The 19,375-nt window shown below is 48.6% G+C and overlaps 6 protein-coding genes across 6 annotated transcripts; 4 read left to right on the top strand and 2 right to left on the bottom strand.

Annotated features, from left to right (window-relative positions):
• Positions 1 to 304: 304 nt before the first annotated feature.
• N7487_001361 (DnaJ domain protein) lies at positions 305 to 1,257 on the top strand (the record flags this gene model as incomplete). The annotated part of the gene is made up of 2 exons (XM_056869109.1): positions 305 to 458; positions 512 to 1,257. The coding sequence occupies 2 exons, from the start codon at positions 305 to 307 to the stop codon at positions 1,255 to 1,257; spliced, it is 900 nt and encodes a 299-aa protein (XP_056733893.1).
• Positions 1,258 to 2,192: 935 nt separating this feature from the next.
• On the top strand, positions 2,193 to 4,332 carry N7487_001360 (universal stress protein family domain protein; the record flags this gene model as incomplete). The annotated part of the gene is made up of 4 exons (XM_056869108.1): positions 2,193 to 3,162; positions 3,227 to 3,966; positions 4,031 to 4,092; positions 4,155 to 4,332. 4 exons carry the CDS (start codon positions 2,193 to 2,195, stop codon positions 4,330 to 4,332), a joined length of 1,950 nt encoding a protein of 649 aa, XP_056733892.1.
• A 1,003-nt stretch (positions 4,333 to 5,335) lies between these two features.
• N7487_001359 (uncharacterized protein) lies at positions 5,336 to 7,456 on the top strand (the record flags this gene model as incomplete). Its single annotated transcript, XM_056869107.1, has 1 exon — positions 5,336 to 7,456. One exon carries the CDS (start codon positions 5,336 to 5,338, stop codon positions 7,454 to 7,456), a length of 2,121 nt encoding a protein of 706 aa, XP_056733891.1.
• A 284-nt stretch (positions 7,457 to 7,740) lies between these two features.
• Positions 7,741 to 9,771, top strand: N7487_001358 (H(+)-transporting V1 sector ATPase subunit B; the record flags this gene model as incomplete). Its single annotated transcript, XM_056869106.1, has 8 exons — positions 7,741 to 7,839; positions 7,903 to 7,987; positions 8,046 to 8,065; positions 8,127 to 8,162; positions 8,238 to 8,399; positions 8,465 to 9,053; positions 9,172 to 9,390; positions 9,485 to 9,771. The coding sequence occupies 8 exons, from the start codon at positions 7,741 to 7,743 to the stop codon at positions 9,769 to 9,771; spliced, it is 1,497 nt and encodes a 498-aa protein (XP_056733890.1).
• A 936-nt stretch (positions 9,772 to 10,707) lies between these two features.
• On the bottom strand, positions 10,708 to 13,112 carry trpB (tryptophan synthase TRP5; the record flags this gene model as incomplete). The annotated part of the gene is made up of 3 exons (XM_056869105.1): positions 12,901 to 13,112; positions 12,546 to 12,828; positions 10,708 to 12,439 (listed from the first exon to the last, which is right to left on the bottom strand). The coding sequence occupies exons 1-3, from the start codon at positions 13,034 to 13,036 to the stop codon at positions 10,708 to 10,710; spliced, it is 2,151 nt and encodes a 716-aa protein (XP_056733889.1). The 5' UTR covers positions 13,037 to 13,112.
• A 1,289-nt stretch (positions 13,113 to 14,401) lies between these two features.
• On the bottom strand, positions 14,402 to 17,051 carry medA (transcriptional regulator medA; the record flags this gene model as incomplete). Its single annotated transcript, XM_056869104.1, has 5 exons — positions 14,402 to 14,866; positions 14,928 to 16,429; positions 16,501 to 16,666; positions 16,833 to 16,901; positions 17,049 to 17,051. The coding sequence occupies 5 exons, from the start codon at positions 17,049 to 17,051 to the stop codon at positions 14,402 to 14,404; spliced, it is 2,205 nt and encodes a 734-aa protein (XP_056733888.1).
• Positions 17,052 to 19,375: the final 2,324 nt, after the last annotated feature.

Below are 19,375 nucleotides of genomic sequence, written 5' to 3'. Positions count from 1 at the left end.
TTGGATTTGAATGGTCTCTGTAGATCTTGAAATTCGAGAAGAGTGAAGTGGCGCTGTTGATGAGCTTGGGGGTGCTTAAAGTGGGTTGATAGACAAGGCGGGGAGCAGCAGCAAAATGACGAAATGGCCCCGTCGCGTCTAAATCGCGTTCCATTTCGACAACCTACGCTAGTGTAGTCGCCACTTCTATTGGTCTTTCATCTATTAAATCCCAATTCGGTGTAACATATCTAAATTGCACTCAGTTCTTCCTCCTAGCGCTCGAACAACCCGGATCCGCATATCGCGCCACCCAAATCCTACAATGGCGAAAAACGCGAAACCCGAAAACCATGCCTCGGACGAAGAAATGCCGTCTGTCGAGGAAGACCTCTATAAGATTCTAGGCGTTGCATCCGATGCAACCCCCGAAGCTATCAAAACTGCATACAAAAAGAGTGCTCTAAGAAATCATCCCGGTATGCAAACACACCCAGTTCCCAAACCATCCAAGATACTAACCTCAGAGCAGACAAGGTGAGCGAAGAAGCCCGCGCAGACGCCAACGCAAAGTTCCAACGAATCGCACTGGCATACGGTGTACTTTCCGATGAGCGTCGACGAAACGTGTACGACCGGACTGGAAGCACAGACGAGGCCTTCGGCGAAGATGGTGACTTCAACTGGATGGATTTCTACCGCGAACAGCTGTCAGCGATGCTTGACTCGCGGGCGATCTCGGACTTCCAGAAGAAATACCAAAACTCAGACGAGGAAAGAAAGGACCTGCTTGCCGCGTACGAGACGCACGAGGGCAATATGGATGCCATCTACGATACCGTGATGCTGTCTAATGTACTAGACGACGATGAACGGTTCCGCCGTATCATTGACCAGGCCATTGCGGATGAGGAGGTGGAGGACTTCGAGCGATATTCCAAGGAGCCCGAGAAGAAGAAACAACAGCGTGTGAAGAAGGCGCAGAAGGAGGCCCGCGAGGCGGAGAAGTTGGGGAAGGAGATTGAGGATAAGAAGAAGAGGAAGAAAGCTGGGGCTGCGGGGAAGAGCTCAAAGGCTGTGGCAAATGAAGATGATCTGCTGGCTATTATCACTAAGCGTCAGCAGGATCGTGGTGCGGGCTTCCTCGCTCGTTTGGAGGAGAAATATGCGCAGCCTGGGAAGAAGCGTGGTGTCGATGATGAGCCTCCCGAGGAAGCATTTGCTGCTGTTGGAGCTCGGAAGGGGACAAAGCCTAAGTCGAAGAGGGCTAAGGCTTAAATTAGAGTCTTTGTTTCCTGTAGCATTCATGTGTCATGTCTAGGCGTTTATCATGTGGGTTTAATAGGAGTTTTGTAGTTGCATACCATGATACCTTTTGGTCCTCTCCTTTGTATTATTTTTCTTTCAACCTCGACAGATTGTGCAGAATCCGATTGCCAAATATTCAATTATATTCTACACCTATCCAATGTCGACTTAATCTACGGAGTAATACTTTTTTGATTGTGTGAGATCTCAAGCCCCTTTTCTTAGATTCTTCCCACCAATCTATCGCTGCATCTACCTATTTCAAAAACTACATGTACACTCATCTTACCTTCTGTCAGTATCAGGTATTAGTCCACCGCCGTGCCCATCTATGGATCGTTTAATAGCACCTACACCTATTCCTATCTACACCCTTTATATAGCGCACTACACGTTGGTTCTTTAAGCAAAGAGTATAGTCAATTCACAATACTAAAGATAGGGCGAAGAAAGAGAGTGAAGTAAGAGTAGCATGCTAGATGCAGTCAATCCAAATAATATAGAGAGGCCTCTTAAAAGACGTCCTTAAAAGACAGAGGAATCTAGGCGCGCAGCCACTGTGGCTGTAATAAGAAGCCTCACCTTGGGCTCCTTCTCCCAATTTATCTCTTTTTGAATGTTCCTTTGGTCCTCTCCTTTGTGTTTTTGTCTTTTTTCTCTTTCAACTTCCAGATGGTGCAGAATCCGATTGCCGAATATCAATTATAACCATCTGTCGGCTTGATTTGTGAGATTTCTGCCAGAACAACCTGAACTGCCAGACCTATTTTCTTGAATTCTTCCCAAATCCCTCGCAGCTAAACCCCAAACCCCTTGCCAGCACCGCCATACGGCGATCTGCTCCACATTCCTCGGTACTTGGCGGAGTTGAGTTGAGTTCCCCACAGCCCGGAGGCGGTGCCACCATGTCGTACCACACTGGTCGAACTTCTCCTGAACAACCGAAAAGCTTGGATGGTCGATCTACAATATCAACGACTCAAATAAACGAGAAGCCAACAGGTTTAAGCCGGACTTTGCAGAACCTGCTAATTGCCCCGCAGTCTAAGAGTGCGGGCGGGACAACCTATTCGCCTAGAGGCGGAACCCGCAGTCCAGTCGAACCACTCGTATCTTCACCTTTACGCATCAGTTCTTCAGATATGGCATCCGCTCCAAGTTCGCCGGAGAGGCACACTGCCGATCGCGAGGCTCTTCCTCGTAGATCATCCGATCATATTGTTGACACTGTCCGCTCCACTACGGGCCTTGGTGTTGATGATTCGAAATCTGATGTCGCTTCAACTTCTCTAGAGCAGCCACACGTCAAAAAGCGATTTTTACAGGCTCGAGATAGGTCCCAGAGCCGCAAGGGTGTGGCCGCCATTATGTCTGGCCGTCTCTTCCCGAGAAGCTTTTCCCGTGGCAGAGACAGAGACTCATCACGGGGATCTTCCCACCGTGGATCGTCTCTTGACTCTCGTGATACTCCTTCACCGGAGCGGGGTCGTCCTAGTTCCTCTGGCAGTCATTCTGTTCACGTTGAAACCATAACACCCGCCCCTAATAGTTCAGGGAAGGGGAAATCGCTCAACATGCACGATACATTCAACAAGTCAGATGAGGTACTGACAAAGCCCCATGGAAGCTTGCCTGATTATATCAAACCGGCAGCCGTGGAGGAGGGAGGGGAGCGAATTGCCAAGGATGTTTTCGATCGCGACAAGAACATGATTGAAAGCAGTGAAGATGAAGCCAACGATACTTCGAGCGATGAAGACAGCACTCTAGAAGGTACACGAGGCCGCAAGAAAAAGAAGGACTCGGATATCACATCTATAACGCCAAGTGACTTTGAAAAATCCAAGGACGATGACTCCAAGCAGCCCGAAGAACGTATGTTGTTTTCTCGGGACTTTTATTACATAGGAAACCAATATACTAATCTCAAATTGCATAGAAAAAGTTCCTGAACCCTCACGTGGACGGCAGGAGAAGAAACCGCGAAAATCTGCTTTGAAAGCCGTGGTCCATCCACAGACCAGTTTCGATATCCCCACCCCGCGTGTTCAGTCAGTGGCTGGCACACCTTACGGCTCAGAGGATGAAGCCGAAATCGGTGACATTCATCGTGCCCAGAAGCTCAGCATTTCCATGTCAGCTATTGATAATGGTGTTCACAACCGATCAATCCGAACGATTGTCCGCGGGAACTTTTCAAGTCCGCAGGATCAAGGCGATGGGACCCGTCGTCGCCGTCGGAAGTATTTAATCGCAACCGACTTGAGTGAAGAGTCAGTCTATGCCCTTGAGTGGACTATCGGGACCGTTCTGAGAGATGGAGACACGATTTTTGCCATCTACGTCATACATGAGGACTCCACTACTGCGTCAGCGGTACAGGTCGGCGAGGGAGCAAAAGTGATGAAAGATGCAACGGCTGTCGTTGGCACACAGACAAAAGAAGCCAGCCAGAATTATGCATCCCGTACGATCCTGGGTCGACTGGGCCCTGGTACTGCTAGCAGGACACATTCGACTGACTCCCGGGCCTCGTCAATCGCCGAGGCTGAACGGGTGAGGGCAGTTGAGACTGTGTCTCAGACCTGTGTGAAGCTGCTGCGGAAAACGGTCTTGCAGGTCCGTATTGCCGTAGAAGTGATCCACTGCAAGAACCCAAAGTCTATGATTACTGAAGCTGTAAGTACTTTCCCGGCTATCAACCTCCCTATTATCTCTGATCGATACTTACAATGACTCTCAGATTGATGAACTTGAGCCTACACTTGTTATTGTCGGTGCGCGGGGTCAGAGTGCACTGAAGGGGTGAGTGATATGAATTTCTAGTTTAATACCATGCTGCACGTCAATACTAACCTAACCTTTAGTGTCCTTCTCGGTTCGTTCTCCAACTATCTCCTTTCTAGCTCCTCTGTGCCGGTCATGGTTGCACGCCGGAAGCTGAAGAGGCATACGTGGAAAGACAAGCTCAAGGGCACTACAAATGTGCGCCTGTCCAATAATCTAATTACCCCGAAGAGTCTTGCTCAAGCCAAAGTGGATTGATTCGGTGCACTCTATTTCCTTTACTTTCTACCTTGCATTTTCATGGATCGGATCATGGCGAGGCGCCTATCTTGCGAATGGTGCATATCTGGATTCTCACTATCTCTGTTTAATGCGTATGGATACCCTACTTTTTATGGGCCTAAGATTTTACATCATGGTGACTTTCTCTCTCTCTTCTCTCCTGTTTACTTCTCGTTCTTGGTTCGGGTCTTTGGTGTTATTATTGCTGGTCGTGGCGCGGTCGTGCTCTTAATTGCTTAGTATTGGTGTCTAAAGGCATGACATCTTGAACAAAAAAAGGTTGCCCTCCACTGGACTTTGTATAATGTAAAATGTAGATATATTCCCGGGCTATTACTTCATTGATGATGTTACCATCAAAGGTTATACGTAGAAAAGTCATCTTTTTTTTACCATCTTCACATACACCGAAGAAGACATAAAAAAAACATCCAAAAAGACTTTAAAAAGACATGACAAGGCTACCTAAGCGACCGACTATTTTTATATTTTATAGTACTCCGTACAAATCAAAAATATACTTAGACCCAGTCCAAGTTAGGCTTAGCTGAAGCGCCCAATGGGGATGCTGCTTGGCGCCACAGCCCCCAGGAGTCAGACATTGTCTCTGATTTACTCCGTATGTTGTACACACATATAGAGATGATCTCCTTTAGAAATTCAATAGATCTGTTAGGATTTGGGATAGGCCATCTACATTGGGCCAACATAAAACATCATTACCTACCTGGAGGTAAACGATAGGACCGGGAGCAATCGCCAAACAGCCTTGAGTAAAGAGGTTGTTTCACTTTGGGAAATCCGGCTTTCTGTGGAGTTGATGCATAATATTCTGAATTGCAAATACTTTTTTTTTTTTTTTTTTGCTTTTTGCGAGTTGTCAAATATGCATGCGGTTTGTTCTCATGCTCTTTGGGGTTTGGTTTGATCGCCTCTAACAACGATATAGCCACCACAACGAAGAGGACTTGGAGCTAGTATGAAACTACATGTACTTCAACTGGGGATTTTGTCGTTTCTACTAGCTGGAGTGACTGCACAGTTCCCACCACCCATCAGTTTAGACGATGTTGAGGTCAAAACTGTCTCATCGCCTGCCAATACCAACATCACCATTCAGTACAAATCACCACTGCCGGGCACTTGCAAAACGGCTTTTAGTTCCCAAAAGCAGTATACGGGTTATGTCAATCTCCCGCCTGCTACTCTAGCTCCGGTCCAGCAGGATTACCCCATCAACACATTCTTTTGGTTTGTGGAAGCCCGGGAGAACCCTAAGAAAGCTCCACTTACAGTCTGGCTCAATGGCGGACCTGGGTCGAGTAGCATGATTGGCATGTTTCAGGAAGTTGGGCCCTGCGAGGTTGTTGAAATTGACAAGACTCGGCTGGGGACCCGAGCTAGGGCCTGGGGATGGGATCGCAGCTCGAACATGCTATTCATTGACCAGCCAAATCAGGTTGGATTTTCGTACGACACACTCACCAATGGGTCCCTCAATCTTCTTTCTGGGTTGCTCTATTCTCAAGCCAAACCGGTTCCGCCGAAGCAGCCACATAATACCTTCTTGAATGGTACATTCTCTTCGCATGATCATGACCATACAACCAATACCACGGCTATCTCCTCTCAAGCAATTTGGCATGTTTTGCAGGCATTTCTGGCCGAATTTCCACAATACAACCCTAGTGGCATTGGGAATAACTCCGTTGGCATTAACTTGTTTACTGAAAGCTATGGGGGCCACTATGGGCCAGCCTTTGCGACATACTTCGAAAAGCAGAATGACTTGCTGGATCAAGGAAAGCTGCCAGCCAACGAAACCTGGAAGATTGATCTCGTCTCCTTGGGAATCATCCAAGGCTGTGTGGATGATACGATACAGGGGTCATCTTACTCAGATTTTGCATATAGCAACTCATACGATATCAAAGCAGTCAGCGTCACGGATTACAAGAGCATGAAGCAATCTTTCTCAAAAAGCGGCGGGTGCCGTGAACAGATTGAGAAATGCCGCAAAGCAGTAACATCCAAAGATCGAAACAATACAGCCGCCGATGAGTGCTCATCCGCGGTGATATACTGCAACCAGTATGTGGTAAACCCATTTGAAGCTAGTGGCCGGAGTCCTTACGACATCTCCCAGGCATCTCTAGACCCCTTTCCGTCAAATCTCTACCTAGAATATCTGAATACCGCAGCAGTCCAGTCATCTATCGGAACACCCGTCAACTTCAGCACGTCCAACCAAGACGTGAGTTATGCCTTCACAATGACAGGTGACCGCGCCCGAGGCGGCCAAATAGCACAGTTGGCCTCGCTGCTAGCAAAGGGTGTGCGAGTCGCCCTGATATACGGCGACAGTGACTACCTCTGCAACTGGCGAGGCGGCGAACAAATTTCCTTCGCTATAGCTGCAGCAGCATCAAACTACACATCCTCCTTCAATTCTGCAGGATACAGCCCCATCATCACGAACGAGAGTTACATCGGCGGCGTTGTCCGACAGGCTGGGAACCTCTCGTTCTCGCGAATCTACGATGCAGGCCACGAGATCCCGGCTTATCAGCCAGAGACGATGTTCACGCTATTTAGTCGTATCATCCAGGGCGGGAATGACCTGTCTTCTGGTCAACCTGCAGATCTAGCTACATTCAGGTCTAAGGGTGATGCTAATTCAACGGCAGTCAATCATGCCCCGCCCATGGCTTTGCCGACCTGTTTCTTGCGGAATGTGGCTGCCACCTGCAGCCAGGATCAGCAGATCATGCTTCAAGCTAGGAGTGGAGTTATCATTAATGGTGTCCATTATGAGAGTGAGGCGCAGTGGTCTGCGAAGGATAGTAGCCGGGCTAGTGACGGTATGCTGCTTGGCGATGTGGGTGTTCCGGGTACAGAATCTGTGGAGATGATGGCGATCACTCCTCGTGCGAGCAAATCTAGTGAATTGTCTGCTATTGGGGTATTCACTGCGACCATCACACCGCGGATGAAAGAGCAGCGCTCAACTTCTGCGTGTGTTCTTTCCACTGAGATTCCTGGAAGATTTGGTTTGGTCACCATCATTGTATTATTTGTGTTTATAGTAAGAATGATTTGAATGACTAAGATGATGAATATCTAGAGATGTCTAGTACTCCGTAGTTCCAAGGTTATAAGGTGTACCTTTAACTATGTAATATAAGAGTTACCCGTGGACCGAACCCCAATGAAGACTGGATTGAGGTACACGCAATACTGGACCGCCCGAGTTATCACGTGCAAGGTCACCGCCCAAGCTCCCCCATCGAGACAGCTGGACCAACCCCCCAGTCCCACCTTTGCTCACTTCCCCAATCTTGCCTTTTCTACTCTGAATTTCGCCCGCGGAGGATCAAATTCGCCATGGCTGACTTTATTGACCCCCGGATGTCCTCCATCAAGCCTCGGGTGCGCTACAATACCATCGGAGGCATCAACGGACCGCTGGTTATCCTCGACAATGTGAGTCTAGAATGTTCTGACAACATAGGGGAATTGTATACTAATTATAACATTTCAATATAGGTCAAGTTTCCCCGTTATAACGAAATTGTCTCGTTGACCCTCCCAGATGGCACAGAGCGCAGTGGTCAAGTGCTGGAAGCCAGAGGTCTGTCCCCACATTCTGCCATTCAGTCTAGGAGTATGAAAGCTGAGATTATAACTAGGAAACCGGGCTGTTGTGCAGGTGCGGACTAAAAGCTCGACCCTAATATGCAAGTCATTAACTTAGCTCGTTCGTGAACTAGGTGTTCGAAGGCACTACCGGTGTCGATGTGAAGAAGGTACAACAACCAACCTACGGGATTGATAATTAGCCTATGGACATTATTTGAATGTTGCGCTGACATCCCGTTCAGACCAAAGTCGAGTTTAGTGGCCACAGCTTGAAGCTTGGTGTTTCCGAGGACATGTTGGGCCGAACATTCGACGGTTCGGGACGAGCTATCGACAAGGGCCCCAAGGTGTTGGCGGAGGATTACTTGGATATTAACGGCCAGCCTATCAATCCCTACTCACGAGTATGCGCACAGCCACCCTTTTACGATCGAGAACTGGGACTACGGGAAGCTAACGAACGGACAAGGTGTACCCCGAGGAAATGATTTCGACCGGTATCTCCGCTATCGATACGATGAACTCCATTGCTCGTGGACAGAAGATCCCTATCTTCTCAGCTGCCGGTTTGCCGCATAACGAAATCGCCGCGAGTATATGTCGCCAAGCAAGTCTGGCCAAGCCCACGAAGGATGTTCACGACGGTCACGAGGAGAACTTCTCTATTGTCTTCGCCGCTATGGGTGTCAACATGGAGACTGCTCGCTTCTTCAAGCGCGATTTCGAGGAGAACGGTAGTATGGAGCGTGTTACTTTGTTCCTGAACTTGGCCAACGACCCGACTATTGAGCGTATTATTACTCCTCGTCTTGCCCTGACCACTGCCGAATATTACGCCTACCAGCTCGAGAAGCACGTCCTGGTCATTATGACTGATATGTCGGCCTACTGTGATGCCCTGCGTGAAGTTTCCGCTGCCAGAGAAGAAGTCCCCGGTCGTCGCGGTTATCCCGGTTACATGTACACAGATTTGTCCACCCTGTACGAGCGCGCTGGACGAGTGCAGGGCCGCAATGGCTCTATCACACAGATTCCCATTCTGACCATGCCTAACGATGGTGCGTTGCTTGAAATTTGCCATACCCTTTTTGTGATGACTTCTCCTCTTCGGGGGTGGTGACTGACATGTTTACTTGTCCCAACCTGAATCATACTAACCTATACCCCTTTATTCAGATATCACGCATCCTATCCCAGATTTGACAGGCTACATTACAGAGGGTCAAATTTTCATTGATCGTCAGCTCGACAATCGCGGTATCTACCCACCGATCAACGTGCTGCCCTCTCTGTCCCGTCTGATGAAATCCGCAATTGGCGAGGGCCGCACTCGTAAGGACCACGGAGACGTTTCTAACCAGCTGTACGCTAAATACGCCATTGGTCGTGATGCCGGTAAGCAATTTTCCCTAAAAAGAAATCCCCCCTCAATTGCAATATTTTGCGCTTTCCTAATCGGGTAATATCTCTAACCAACCAATCCAACCAGCCTCCATGAAAGCCGTCGTAGGAGAAGACGCCCTCTCTTCGGAAGACAAGCTCTCTCTCGAGTTCCTCGAGAAATTCGAGCGCACTTTCATCAGCCAGTCTCCCTACGAGGCGCGCACCATCGAGGAGTCCCTCGACCTTGCTTGGAACCTCCTGCGCATCTACCCCAAGGAATTGCTTAACCGCATTCCCAAGCGCACTCTCGATGAGTTCTACGCTCGCCATGCTCGCAAGATCCCTAACAAGGATACCAACGACAACTCGCATGAGAACCTGATCGACGCATGAGATGTGTGTTGGTTGAGCTGAATCCTATGTCTTGGGCTATGTTGAGGTAAACTATCGCCGTGCGAGGAGGTGGAAGTGGAAAGCTAGTGAGCTCTGGCGAGGGGATTAGTAGATCCCGTTTTTGTCGATGTCAATTGCATATACTCCTATCTTTTCAATGTTGTTGTTATGCGGCTATTCGTATCTTTCTTGGTTTTTTGGTCTTTTCTTGCTTGAGAGTGATATAATATCAAATCTGTTCTACTATTTTCGTTCTTTTTAAATTATGGGGTAATCGGGCTGTTCGGTTTTATGTGTATGGTGGTCTTATGTAGGTGGTAAATAATATGGTAAATAATAGGCCGAAGTTGAACCTTGGAGAGATCCATGAATGTTCCAGCCGTAGGTGGACTTGGGTGTCTGATGAGTCAAGTATTAGTCAGATATCCAGATCCTTACTATGTAGTTAAACTATACTCCTCCCTCTTCTCCTTTTCTCTCTTGGTTTCCATCGTATGATACATTATCGAATCTATCATCGAATCGGCTTCAGGGGCAATTTTCGCTCTTTACGAAATTACGGGATGACAAGCTATTTCGTTGATGCTGTGTGTATGGTGGTCTTTTGTAGGTGGTAGAGAATAGACTGCTATTGTTCTAGAGTCTGAACTTATCTATGGTTATGAAGACGGTCCAGAAAAAAATGGAAACAAAAGACCGGAAAGGGATATCAATGTTTTTGTTTTTTTACCTAACCAAAAAGAATCAACCCCCAAAATCATGAAAATGAAAGTCTGTAATAAAAACGCTTTTCCACGACCTCCCGCAATGTAGAGCATAAAAGCGTCAACGAATCATGAAAACCTCTGGGAAAACAGAGGACCGGGAAAAAAAGATATAAAATAGTCAGGGTATTTCACCCGGATGCAAAAAAGCATTTAGAAAGTCAGAAAGGGCCTAGAAACGCAGATCCCAGTTGATCTTAGGACCCAGGCGGGGAAGTTCGTCAGCGACCTGCTGAACATCCTTGTCACCACGACCACTCAGGTTCAGAACGATGTTCTGGCCCTTCTCCATTGTCTTGGCGATTTGCATGACACCCCAGACGGCGTGCGAGGACTCCAATGCAGGGATGATACCCTCGTGTTGGGCGAGAGCACGGAAACCAGCAAGGGCCTGGCTATCGTCCGCAGTGATGAAGGTGGCTCGGTTGGAATCTTTCCAGTTGCTCAGCTCGGGACCGACACCGGGGTAATCGAGACCAGCGGAGATTGAGTGAGTATCCGAGATCTGGCCGTGCTCGTTCTGCAGGACGTAGGTGCGCACACCGTGGAGGACGCCGTGGGAACCGCCAGAAAGGGTCGCAGAGTGGCGGTTGGTATCGACACCGTCTCCGGCAGCCTCGACACCGATGAGCTTGACGCTAGGATCATTGGAGAAGGGGTAGAACATTCCGACAGCGTTGGAACCACCACCAACACAGGCGACGACGGCATCGGGGAGCTTGCCAATCTGGGCCTGCATCTGTTCCTTGGTCTCGTTTCCGATCACGGATTGGAACGTACGGACGATGGTAGGGAAGGGGTGGGGTCCAATGGCGGAGCCGATGATGTAGTGAGTGGTGTCAAGTTCAACGACCCAGGCGCGGAGAGCTTCGTTAACTGCATCACGAAGGGTGCGGCTTCCAGCCTCAACAGCGACGACGGAGGCACCGAGGAGCTTCATACGGAAGACGTTGAGCCCTTGGCGGCGCACATCTTCAGCACCCATGAAAACGGTACAGGCCATGCCAAACTTGGCGCAAACTGTGGCGGTAGCAACACCGTGCTGGCCAGCACCAGTCTCGGCAATGATGCGGGTCTTGCCCAAGCGACGGGCAATCAAAATTTGACCAAGAGCATTGTTGATCTTGTGGCTTCCAGTGTGGTTGAGGTCCTCACGCTTCAACCAGATGTTGGCACCGCCAACCTCTTCAGTCAAACGCTGGGCCATGTGAAGGCTGCTAGGACGGCCCATGTACGGGTAGTAGGAACGGAATTCTTCCCAGAACTTGGGGTCATTATTGGCAACATTGAAGCCGCGTTCGAGCTCGCCCAAGCAATCCATAAGGGACTCAGGGACATACTGTCCACCGAACTCGCCGAATCGCGAGGGCTGAGAGGATACATCCTTTGTCACGTTGAGGGCCTCAATCTGGTCAGCAAGACCAGGTCCGGCGGGGGTGTCGGCATCAGTAATAACTTTGGTAGCTTTAACCTGACCAGAAGGCTGGGCCTTCTCAATGGCCTCCAGAACGTTGATCTCGCGAGTGAAGGCGCCGGCGGCATCACGCTCACGCTTGCGTCCGGTAATACCGGAGAGGTACTCCTCGGCAGCCTTGGCGGCCTGGCCAGCAGGGGCCTTGCCAACGACAGTGATAATCTGGCTACCAATGACAACAGCCTCGGCCTGCTCCTGGACAGACAAGAAGTGCTCACGGGTGCTGACGCCGAATCCCAATGCAGCAGGGACATTGCCAGAATATTCATGAACACGGCTGAGAAGCTCGGGGATATTGGCGCTCAATGAGCCAGTGGCACCAGTCACACCCATGCGGGAAACAACGTAGATAAAGCTATCTGCGATCTTGCAGAGGAGACGCATGCGAGCATCGGAGGTGGCGGGGGCGATAAGGGGAACGTATGAGAGACTGAAACAGGGTAAGCATGTTAGACAATCATAGACAAGTGACAAAGATTTCGAAAAGAAAAAGTAAAAATCGAGACAAACTCACCCAGCGCTCGAGCAAAGGTCACGGAAACGGACAGCCTCCTCGGGGGGGCAAGTCAACCATGATGAAACCATTGACACCAGCCTCCTTGCAGTCACGGAGCATACGCTCCTCGCCATATTTGAGGACAGGGTTGAAGTAACCCATGAGCATCAGAGGGGTCTGGAGACCCCGGCTGCGGGCAGTACGGACGAGCTCAAGGACGGTAGTAAGGGTGACACCATTCTCAAGTGCCTTTGTATTAGCGGTCTGAATGGTTGGGCCATCAGCGATGGGATCTGTGAAAGGAATGCCAAGTTCGATAATATCTGCGATGTGAGACCGAATGTCAGTAAAGATCGTCCCTTGAGCAACTTTCACTTGGGAGATGAATGACTTACCGGCGCCACCATTTTCGAGACCAAGGAGGATATCAACAGCCTCCTCGACGGTGGGATATCCTGCAGTAATGTAGGCCACAAGGGCCGCACGTTTCTGTGCTTTGCACTTCGCGAAAGTCTGCTTGATAGCTTCCATGATGAAAGGCGATGCAGAAGTGGCGGGGCAAAAGAGTGTGGGGATAAGAAGAAAGGGAGGAAGAGGTCAATGGAGGGCAAACAGTCCCTGTATATATGTGCAAGATGAAACAATCGCACGTGGATGGTTATGTGAGGAATGGGATAGGATGATGTTATAAAAAAGCAAACGATCTGTATGATGAGTCAAACGCAATTACCCTTTTTTCGAGGCCGGTTTCGCCGGCCCCGCGTCACGTGCGCTGATAAGATAGTAGGTCAGCTGACCTTATCATCTGTCCACGGGTACATAGAAGGTGGGACAAATATAGGGTTGGTTGCTTCACGTGATATGGTTAACATCTATCACTGATCAAGGTACATGTACGTTCTACAAGAGACAAGGCTAATTAAGAAGGGATGAAGTGAAAGTAATCTGATGATCTGCAATGCAAAAATGACGATTCAGAATAGGTAAAATTAAGGCAGAGAAAACTAAAGATAATAAACGGTCCAACCGTTTAGGTCCGAAACGCCAGAACAATGCAGTAGGTAGTAAGTGACAACAACCCTCAGCTCAAATAACAAGAGGTGGTAAGTACCGAACCAACTCCGAACAAAACTTTCAAACAAAGAAGTGAAAAGTCAACGGAGACCAGATGAGGAAGACCCCAAGGCACACAAAGAGAACTCCATAGTGTCAGGACATCCTCACCCAAGTACCCCATCCAAAATATACCAAGAAATTGGATAAAATGGATGAAATCGCCAAGATTCCAACAAAAAACAGAAAACAGAAAATAAAAAACAAAAACCCCATTCTATCCCATTTCCAATCCAAAAGATAACCCGCGAATGCAAAAGGAATGACAAGCAAGCGCCCGCTATGCTGAATGGTAGTACAAAAGCCCAGGATGTATGTTTTTTTGTGCGCAAAAAAAAGGGAGTGGAAGCCGCAATGCCCGGCATATAGAATATGCAACCCAAGGAAGGAATGAACAAGACACCGTCTAAATGCGAGGAGGAGGTCTCAGAGTGGACCAAAGTCCAAAATGTCAAAAAAGGCAAAAAGCAAATATGCAAAGGTCACAAGTTTGGGTGTGTGGTGAGGGCATCAGCCATAATAATCTTGTAGTGTAAGGAGGGACGTAAAATCATGATCAATGTGCGAGATGCGAGGTCGAGCAGATACAAGGGCCCTTCCTACCTTTTCAGGTGGGAAGAGAGCTTGGCTCTGGTGGGCTGGCAATCCGCTGTCTGGGCTTGGTAAGGAGTGACAGGAAAAATAAACTCGTATCTTCAAAAAAGGCGGAGGGCAAGTATGAAAAATAGAATAGAAGGAAAACACAGCAAGAAATCCAAGTACAGGGACCAGCCGGGTGGGGGATCAATGGCCGCCGTGGGCCGTATCGTGCATGTTGTACACGGGATCCAAGTAGGTGTAGCATGCGCCATTTCCTGGTGCGCCGGTTTGAGGAGTATTGGGACCGACAGAATGCATGTCCCAAGATGGTCGAGGAGCCGGGGCTGCCAGACCGTGGGCACTCTGGGGGTGGCACATGGCCGGATATGAGTATCCTCCAACAGATGTATAAGGCTGGGTCACTGCGATCATGGATCGGAGGTCCGGTGCCGAAGACAAGTGGGAGACGGAGTGGTCGGCCTGGGAGTAGTTCTGGACTGGCATGCTAGTGTAATTTTGACCAGCACCAGCATCGGAGATGGACTGCGGGGAGTTGGCAGTGTGAGGTTCGGTACCAGAATCAGAACCAGTGCCATGGCTAGCATGGCTAGTGTAGGTGGTGGTCATCGGTGTGGGGAGAGCACCGGCGGTGGAGGAATAGCTGGCAGACTAAACAGCAGAGGAAGATTAGTAACTTGACAAGATGAGCTGTGGGGTTTCAACAACATACGTATTTTCCAATGATCTTCTTCAGTGCGTGGCTCAGGACCTTCCAGGGGAAGACCTTGACATCCTTCTCGATGTTGCGAGGCTTGGGAGCAGGGAAGCCCATGATCACCTTGAAGAACTCTTCGCTGTCAACCTTGGCCTTGGAGACGGTAAGAGGTCGGAATCCCTCCAAGTTGCGACGGATGCGATTCTTTTCCTCAACAGTGAAGCGAACAGCGACGAGGGACTCAAGCAAATAGATGGTATCCACGCTGGTTACGTAACACTCATTCTTCTCCTCCCATAGGATACAGCTAATGCAGATACTGCTCGGGGCGCGATCCTCGGGAGTAACAGCCTTGAACTCGCCCAGGATGGTGCTCCCAGTTTGCGAGCGGGTGAATTGCACCAGACGGCGTTGAGATGTGCGTTCTTCCTTCGACCAGCCTTGTGTCATAGTATCGAGATCCCCATTGAGCTTGAGAACGGCCTTGGTGGGATATATAGCATAAGGGTTGAAGGCTGGGTTGTGGGGCATAGAGTGCGTTTGGATGGTAGAAGTGCGGATCAGAGTGGGATTTGAAGCACCACGTTGGGTAGGAGCCTTGTGCTGAGGAAGACCATGTGTCATGGGGAGACCTGCGTTGCGAGGATCATTGCGAGGATCATTGCTCACGGAGGCGTAAGAGGGGCTCCAGGCTGGGGTGATTGGGGAAGGAACACGGAGAGCGGGCTGAGGTGTGGCAGAAACAGCAGAGTATTGGCCAGAGCCAGTCTGGGGAGAGGATGCAGCGTGATATGGTGCGACAAACCCGGCCATGGCGGGGAGGGGCTGCAAGTAAGGCGAGTAAGAAGCAGACACAGAGCGGCTGTGGTATCCCTCGTTGTGCTCAACCTTGGGGATCACAGATCCGGTGTGTCGTTTGGCAGGTGCCGCAGGAACATCAGAGTATGAGGAGAATTTTCTCTTGCGGGAATCCTCTGATGGCGAAGGGTGGGAAACTTGCTCATAAGTATACACACCAACCTGAAGAGAAGTAGCCGGACAGTCATCCTGGGTCTCCATTGAGACGGACAGAGGAACAGCAAAAGATGGTGATCCAGTAGACAAGAATTCAGGTACATCAGCCGAAAGACCGTACTGGAACGCGGAGCCCTGGAATCCAAGGAAATGCGGGAGTGATTCACACTTCTTTGAGCCAAAAACAACATACAAAGCTGCGTATGAGGAAGCGTGGAGGTCATAGGGGCACTGGATCTGGACCATCACCCTAGTTCCTTCACTGCCCCGCTGGGGACTGTAAGTCACAATTTCGGGTAGCTGACGGTGGCGTGTACCCAACATGGGCGACTGAGACTCTTCGTACGAGCTAGCGTATTCGTTGGGCAGATATGGAACGCAATCCGAGATCTGACTTGCCTGATCGGCCATAGGTGAGGGCACCATCGGGGTCGTCACATAAGGTGATTGACCGTAGTTCGAGTATGAAGCAGCATCCTGCAAAGACCGAGTGGAGCCATAATCTGTGTTCAGTCTTAGCACACGGGATACTCCCAAAATCACGACAAACCAAGTTCTTCAAAGTGCAACGTACCTATTATGGCGCCGGCAACGGGCTTCTGGAAAGCAGACATTGACAATATGGGCTCAGACTTGGCCCACAGGCCGTCCGAAAATGCACTGACAAACTGTGATTCTTCTGAGTCCGACAGATCCAATGACTCGCCGAGTATGAGGGGCGTTTGAAAATCTGGGTCGAACTGTGACGGAACAAGAAGAGACAGGTCAGCGGGAAGGTTTCTCGCACTGAAAATAGGGCAAGGGTTGAGAAGATTCAAACAGAACCAAAACATGCGGGCATCCCTAAGGGGAAAGAGAAAGAGGGGGAGAGAGAGAGACAGAATCCAAAAGGTGGGAAAATCTTACCAAAACACCGTGTGTCTTCGAATAAGCCAGCTTGAAGATGTTGCAGCGAGTGCAACGAGACAGAACCTCCTGAAGCGAATGACTGGGAATTTATTCCAAACGATTGTAGGGTCGAAAAGCTCAAGCAAAAAGTTGAGTGCTCTCCGAGACAGAACGAGCGACAAGATGAAGCTGCTATCGGTCTCACAAAATTGGCAACAAAAGGCCTCGAATCACCATCCAGGAATAAACCACGAAAGCTGAGACTAGGAACGGCTGGTTGCAGAAATAGACTTAGATCTCGACCGTAGTACCCAAAAGTTCATAAAGAGAAGTAGAAGAACGAGTTGGTCTAGATGTCCAAGGGAAAATGTCCACCGCCAATTGTGACGGGAAGAGCCGAGATTGGTTGGAGATGACGAGAGCAACGAACGTGGGCTGGAGAGGTTTCGCTTTTCTTTATTTCCTCCGCGAGGTGTTTCGGGAAAGACTTCACGAAGATTGGGCCACAATGAACAAGATCACGATGATAGGCTACTCAATTAATGAGTATACGAGAACGTTTTCAGACTATGGAAACCGGACCGGTGCATAGGGGGGAGGGAAATGAACTCACCGAGATGAATCAAGGTGGAAAAAAAATAAAAGAGAAGGTCTGAACTGAGACCAAGTTTCTGATGTTGACCCAAGATAATATGCAAGATCCGAGGGTCGTTCAACCTGACGAAAGAGTCTAATGTCAACAACAAACACTTGGATAATAGCGGGACGGGGAAGCTATCCGACGGCTCTGACAACCATCGTCATTTCCTGTCGTTGGTATAGTTCAAAGAATACAAATTCCAGCTGCAAGGAGGAATAACCAAAGATCAAGAACCGAAAAAGGAAGTATGCAAGGCACGAGGGGAAACAAGTGAGACCGTGGGCAAAGGGAGGGGTGTGCACTTGATACTAACCTTAAGCTGATGAACCGATCTGCCTGAATAGTTCCTTTCTTGTCTCCAATATTTCCTTATGACTCTGAGACCCTTCCAAACAGAAGCGATTCCACTAGATCGACAAGTGTTTTCAGCCGAGACAATGGGGCGATTGGTTGAATTTCAGTTGTCCGATCTCCAATATCCAGTATCCAGTATAGCCTGTCGCAAGTACAAAAGCCCGAATAGAATCCTCTTTTTTTTTTTGTTCGCAAGTTGGATGTTCAACCGAGACCGCGGAGCAAACGGGGATCTACAGAGATATCGCGCAAACGCAGTGTCGGGGCCAATAACACCTTTTTCGATCCTTAGTTCCAAATCGGGGTTTCCAATATCAAAGTCGGAAAATCCAGGATTCCAGCAAGGCGACCAAAAAAAAGAATTAAATATTATAGGCGAGATATAATTCCGATAAACGTAGCGAACGTGGTTCTCGTAGCAGCAGATAAGCGAGCGTAAGAGCGAACGTGGTGAGCGAATGTGTGACTTAGAAAGTCATAATAAATTTCAAAGGGGATGGAAAGTGGGATGCAAGGAAGATGGGACCAGAAGGGTTAAAAGCAACTGATTGAGGATTATATGGATTATTATGGATTATTATTAGCAGACAGAGCAGGTCAGAGTACAATTTACGACCTAAACTGTATAAGGCCAGCTGTGGGGGGGCGTGGTTTTTTAGTTTTTTTTTTTTTTTTTTCTATTTTATATATATAATATATATTATAATATTTATAATTATTATTATATATTTTGGTCAGAATTCAATTAAATTGATCCTCTTAAAGGAGTCAGACTAAAAGACTAGTGGGAAATCCTGGCGGGGGATGCACAGAGGGGGGAAACTTGGCAGAAGGTATTATTACCTGTGATGTACAAAGTACAAAGTACTCCGTACATAGAACATAGATACCTCAATACCTGGACCAGAGAGTACTTTTTACCATGGTCACACAATCCAGGGTTTTTATAATTCGAGTATCGAAATACCCAGGGCGGAGCATCTACAAACGAAAAGGTCGGAAGCCACTAGAAGCCGACTTTTGCTTTCCGAGATGTCCGACCAGTCAGATCCACCTATTCTTTTCTTAGATACGATGTTAGAATCTCATGGGCATATGTTGTAATAGATGAATCTTCTCCAGCAAAACCCTTGGAACTGATAACCAAAAGACAACATACCATCGGGGACGAAATAAAGGAACGTGATGTTCTCGGGATAAAGACCAATCTGGTAGCGGAGGTCTGGCGGTGCAAGCCGCCAAAAAACAAAAGTGGAGAATCATCCAGCATGTGGAAGAGAAAAAAAAGAAAAAGAAAAAAAACAATTTTATGTCTGCAGAACAGGAATGGCCTTATTTCCCATCTACAACATAAAATTCAGCCCGATGGTTACCTTGTGCTGTTGTGTATGTGATCTTTTACCGGCTGACTTTACAAGCATAGCCTTGTCTTTTTCCCAAAGGGTCGAGGACTGTAGACTGTAACCCCCTCGAGAAACCATGTCGAGGTCAAGATCCGTCCAACCAGGGATTGTGTCTATAACGAGCACTCTCTCCGAAAGGCTCCTCTCTTTACTATATCCCTACC

Source organism: Penicillium crustosum (genome assembly GCF_028827405.1).
Source record: "Penicillium crustosum strain IBT 35664 chromosome Unknown utg000001l_segment0_segment0, whole genome shotgun sequence".
Classification (NCBI taxonomy): Eukaryota; Fungi; Ascomycota; class Eurotiomycetes; order Eurotiales; family Aspergillaceae; genus Penicillium; species Penicillium crustosum.
This window is presented reverse-complemented; position numbering and strand designations above follow the sequence as displayed.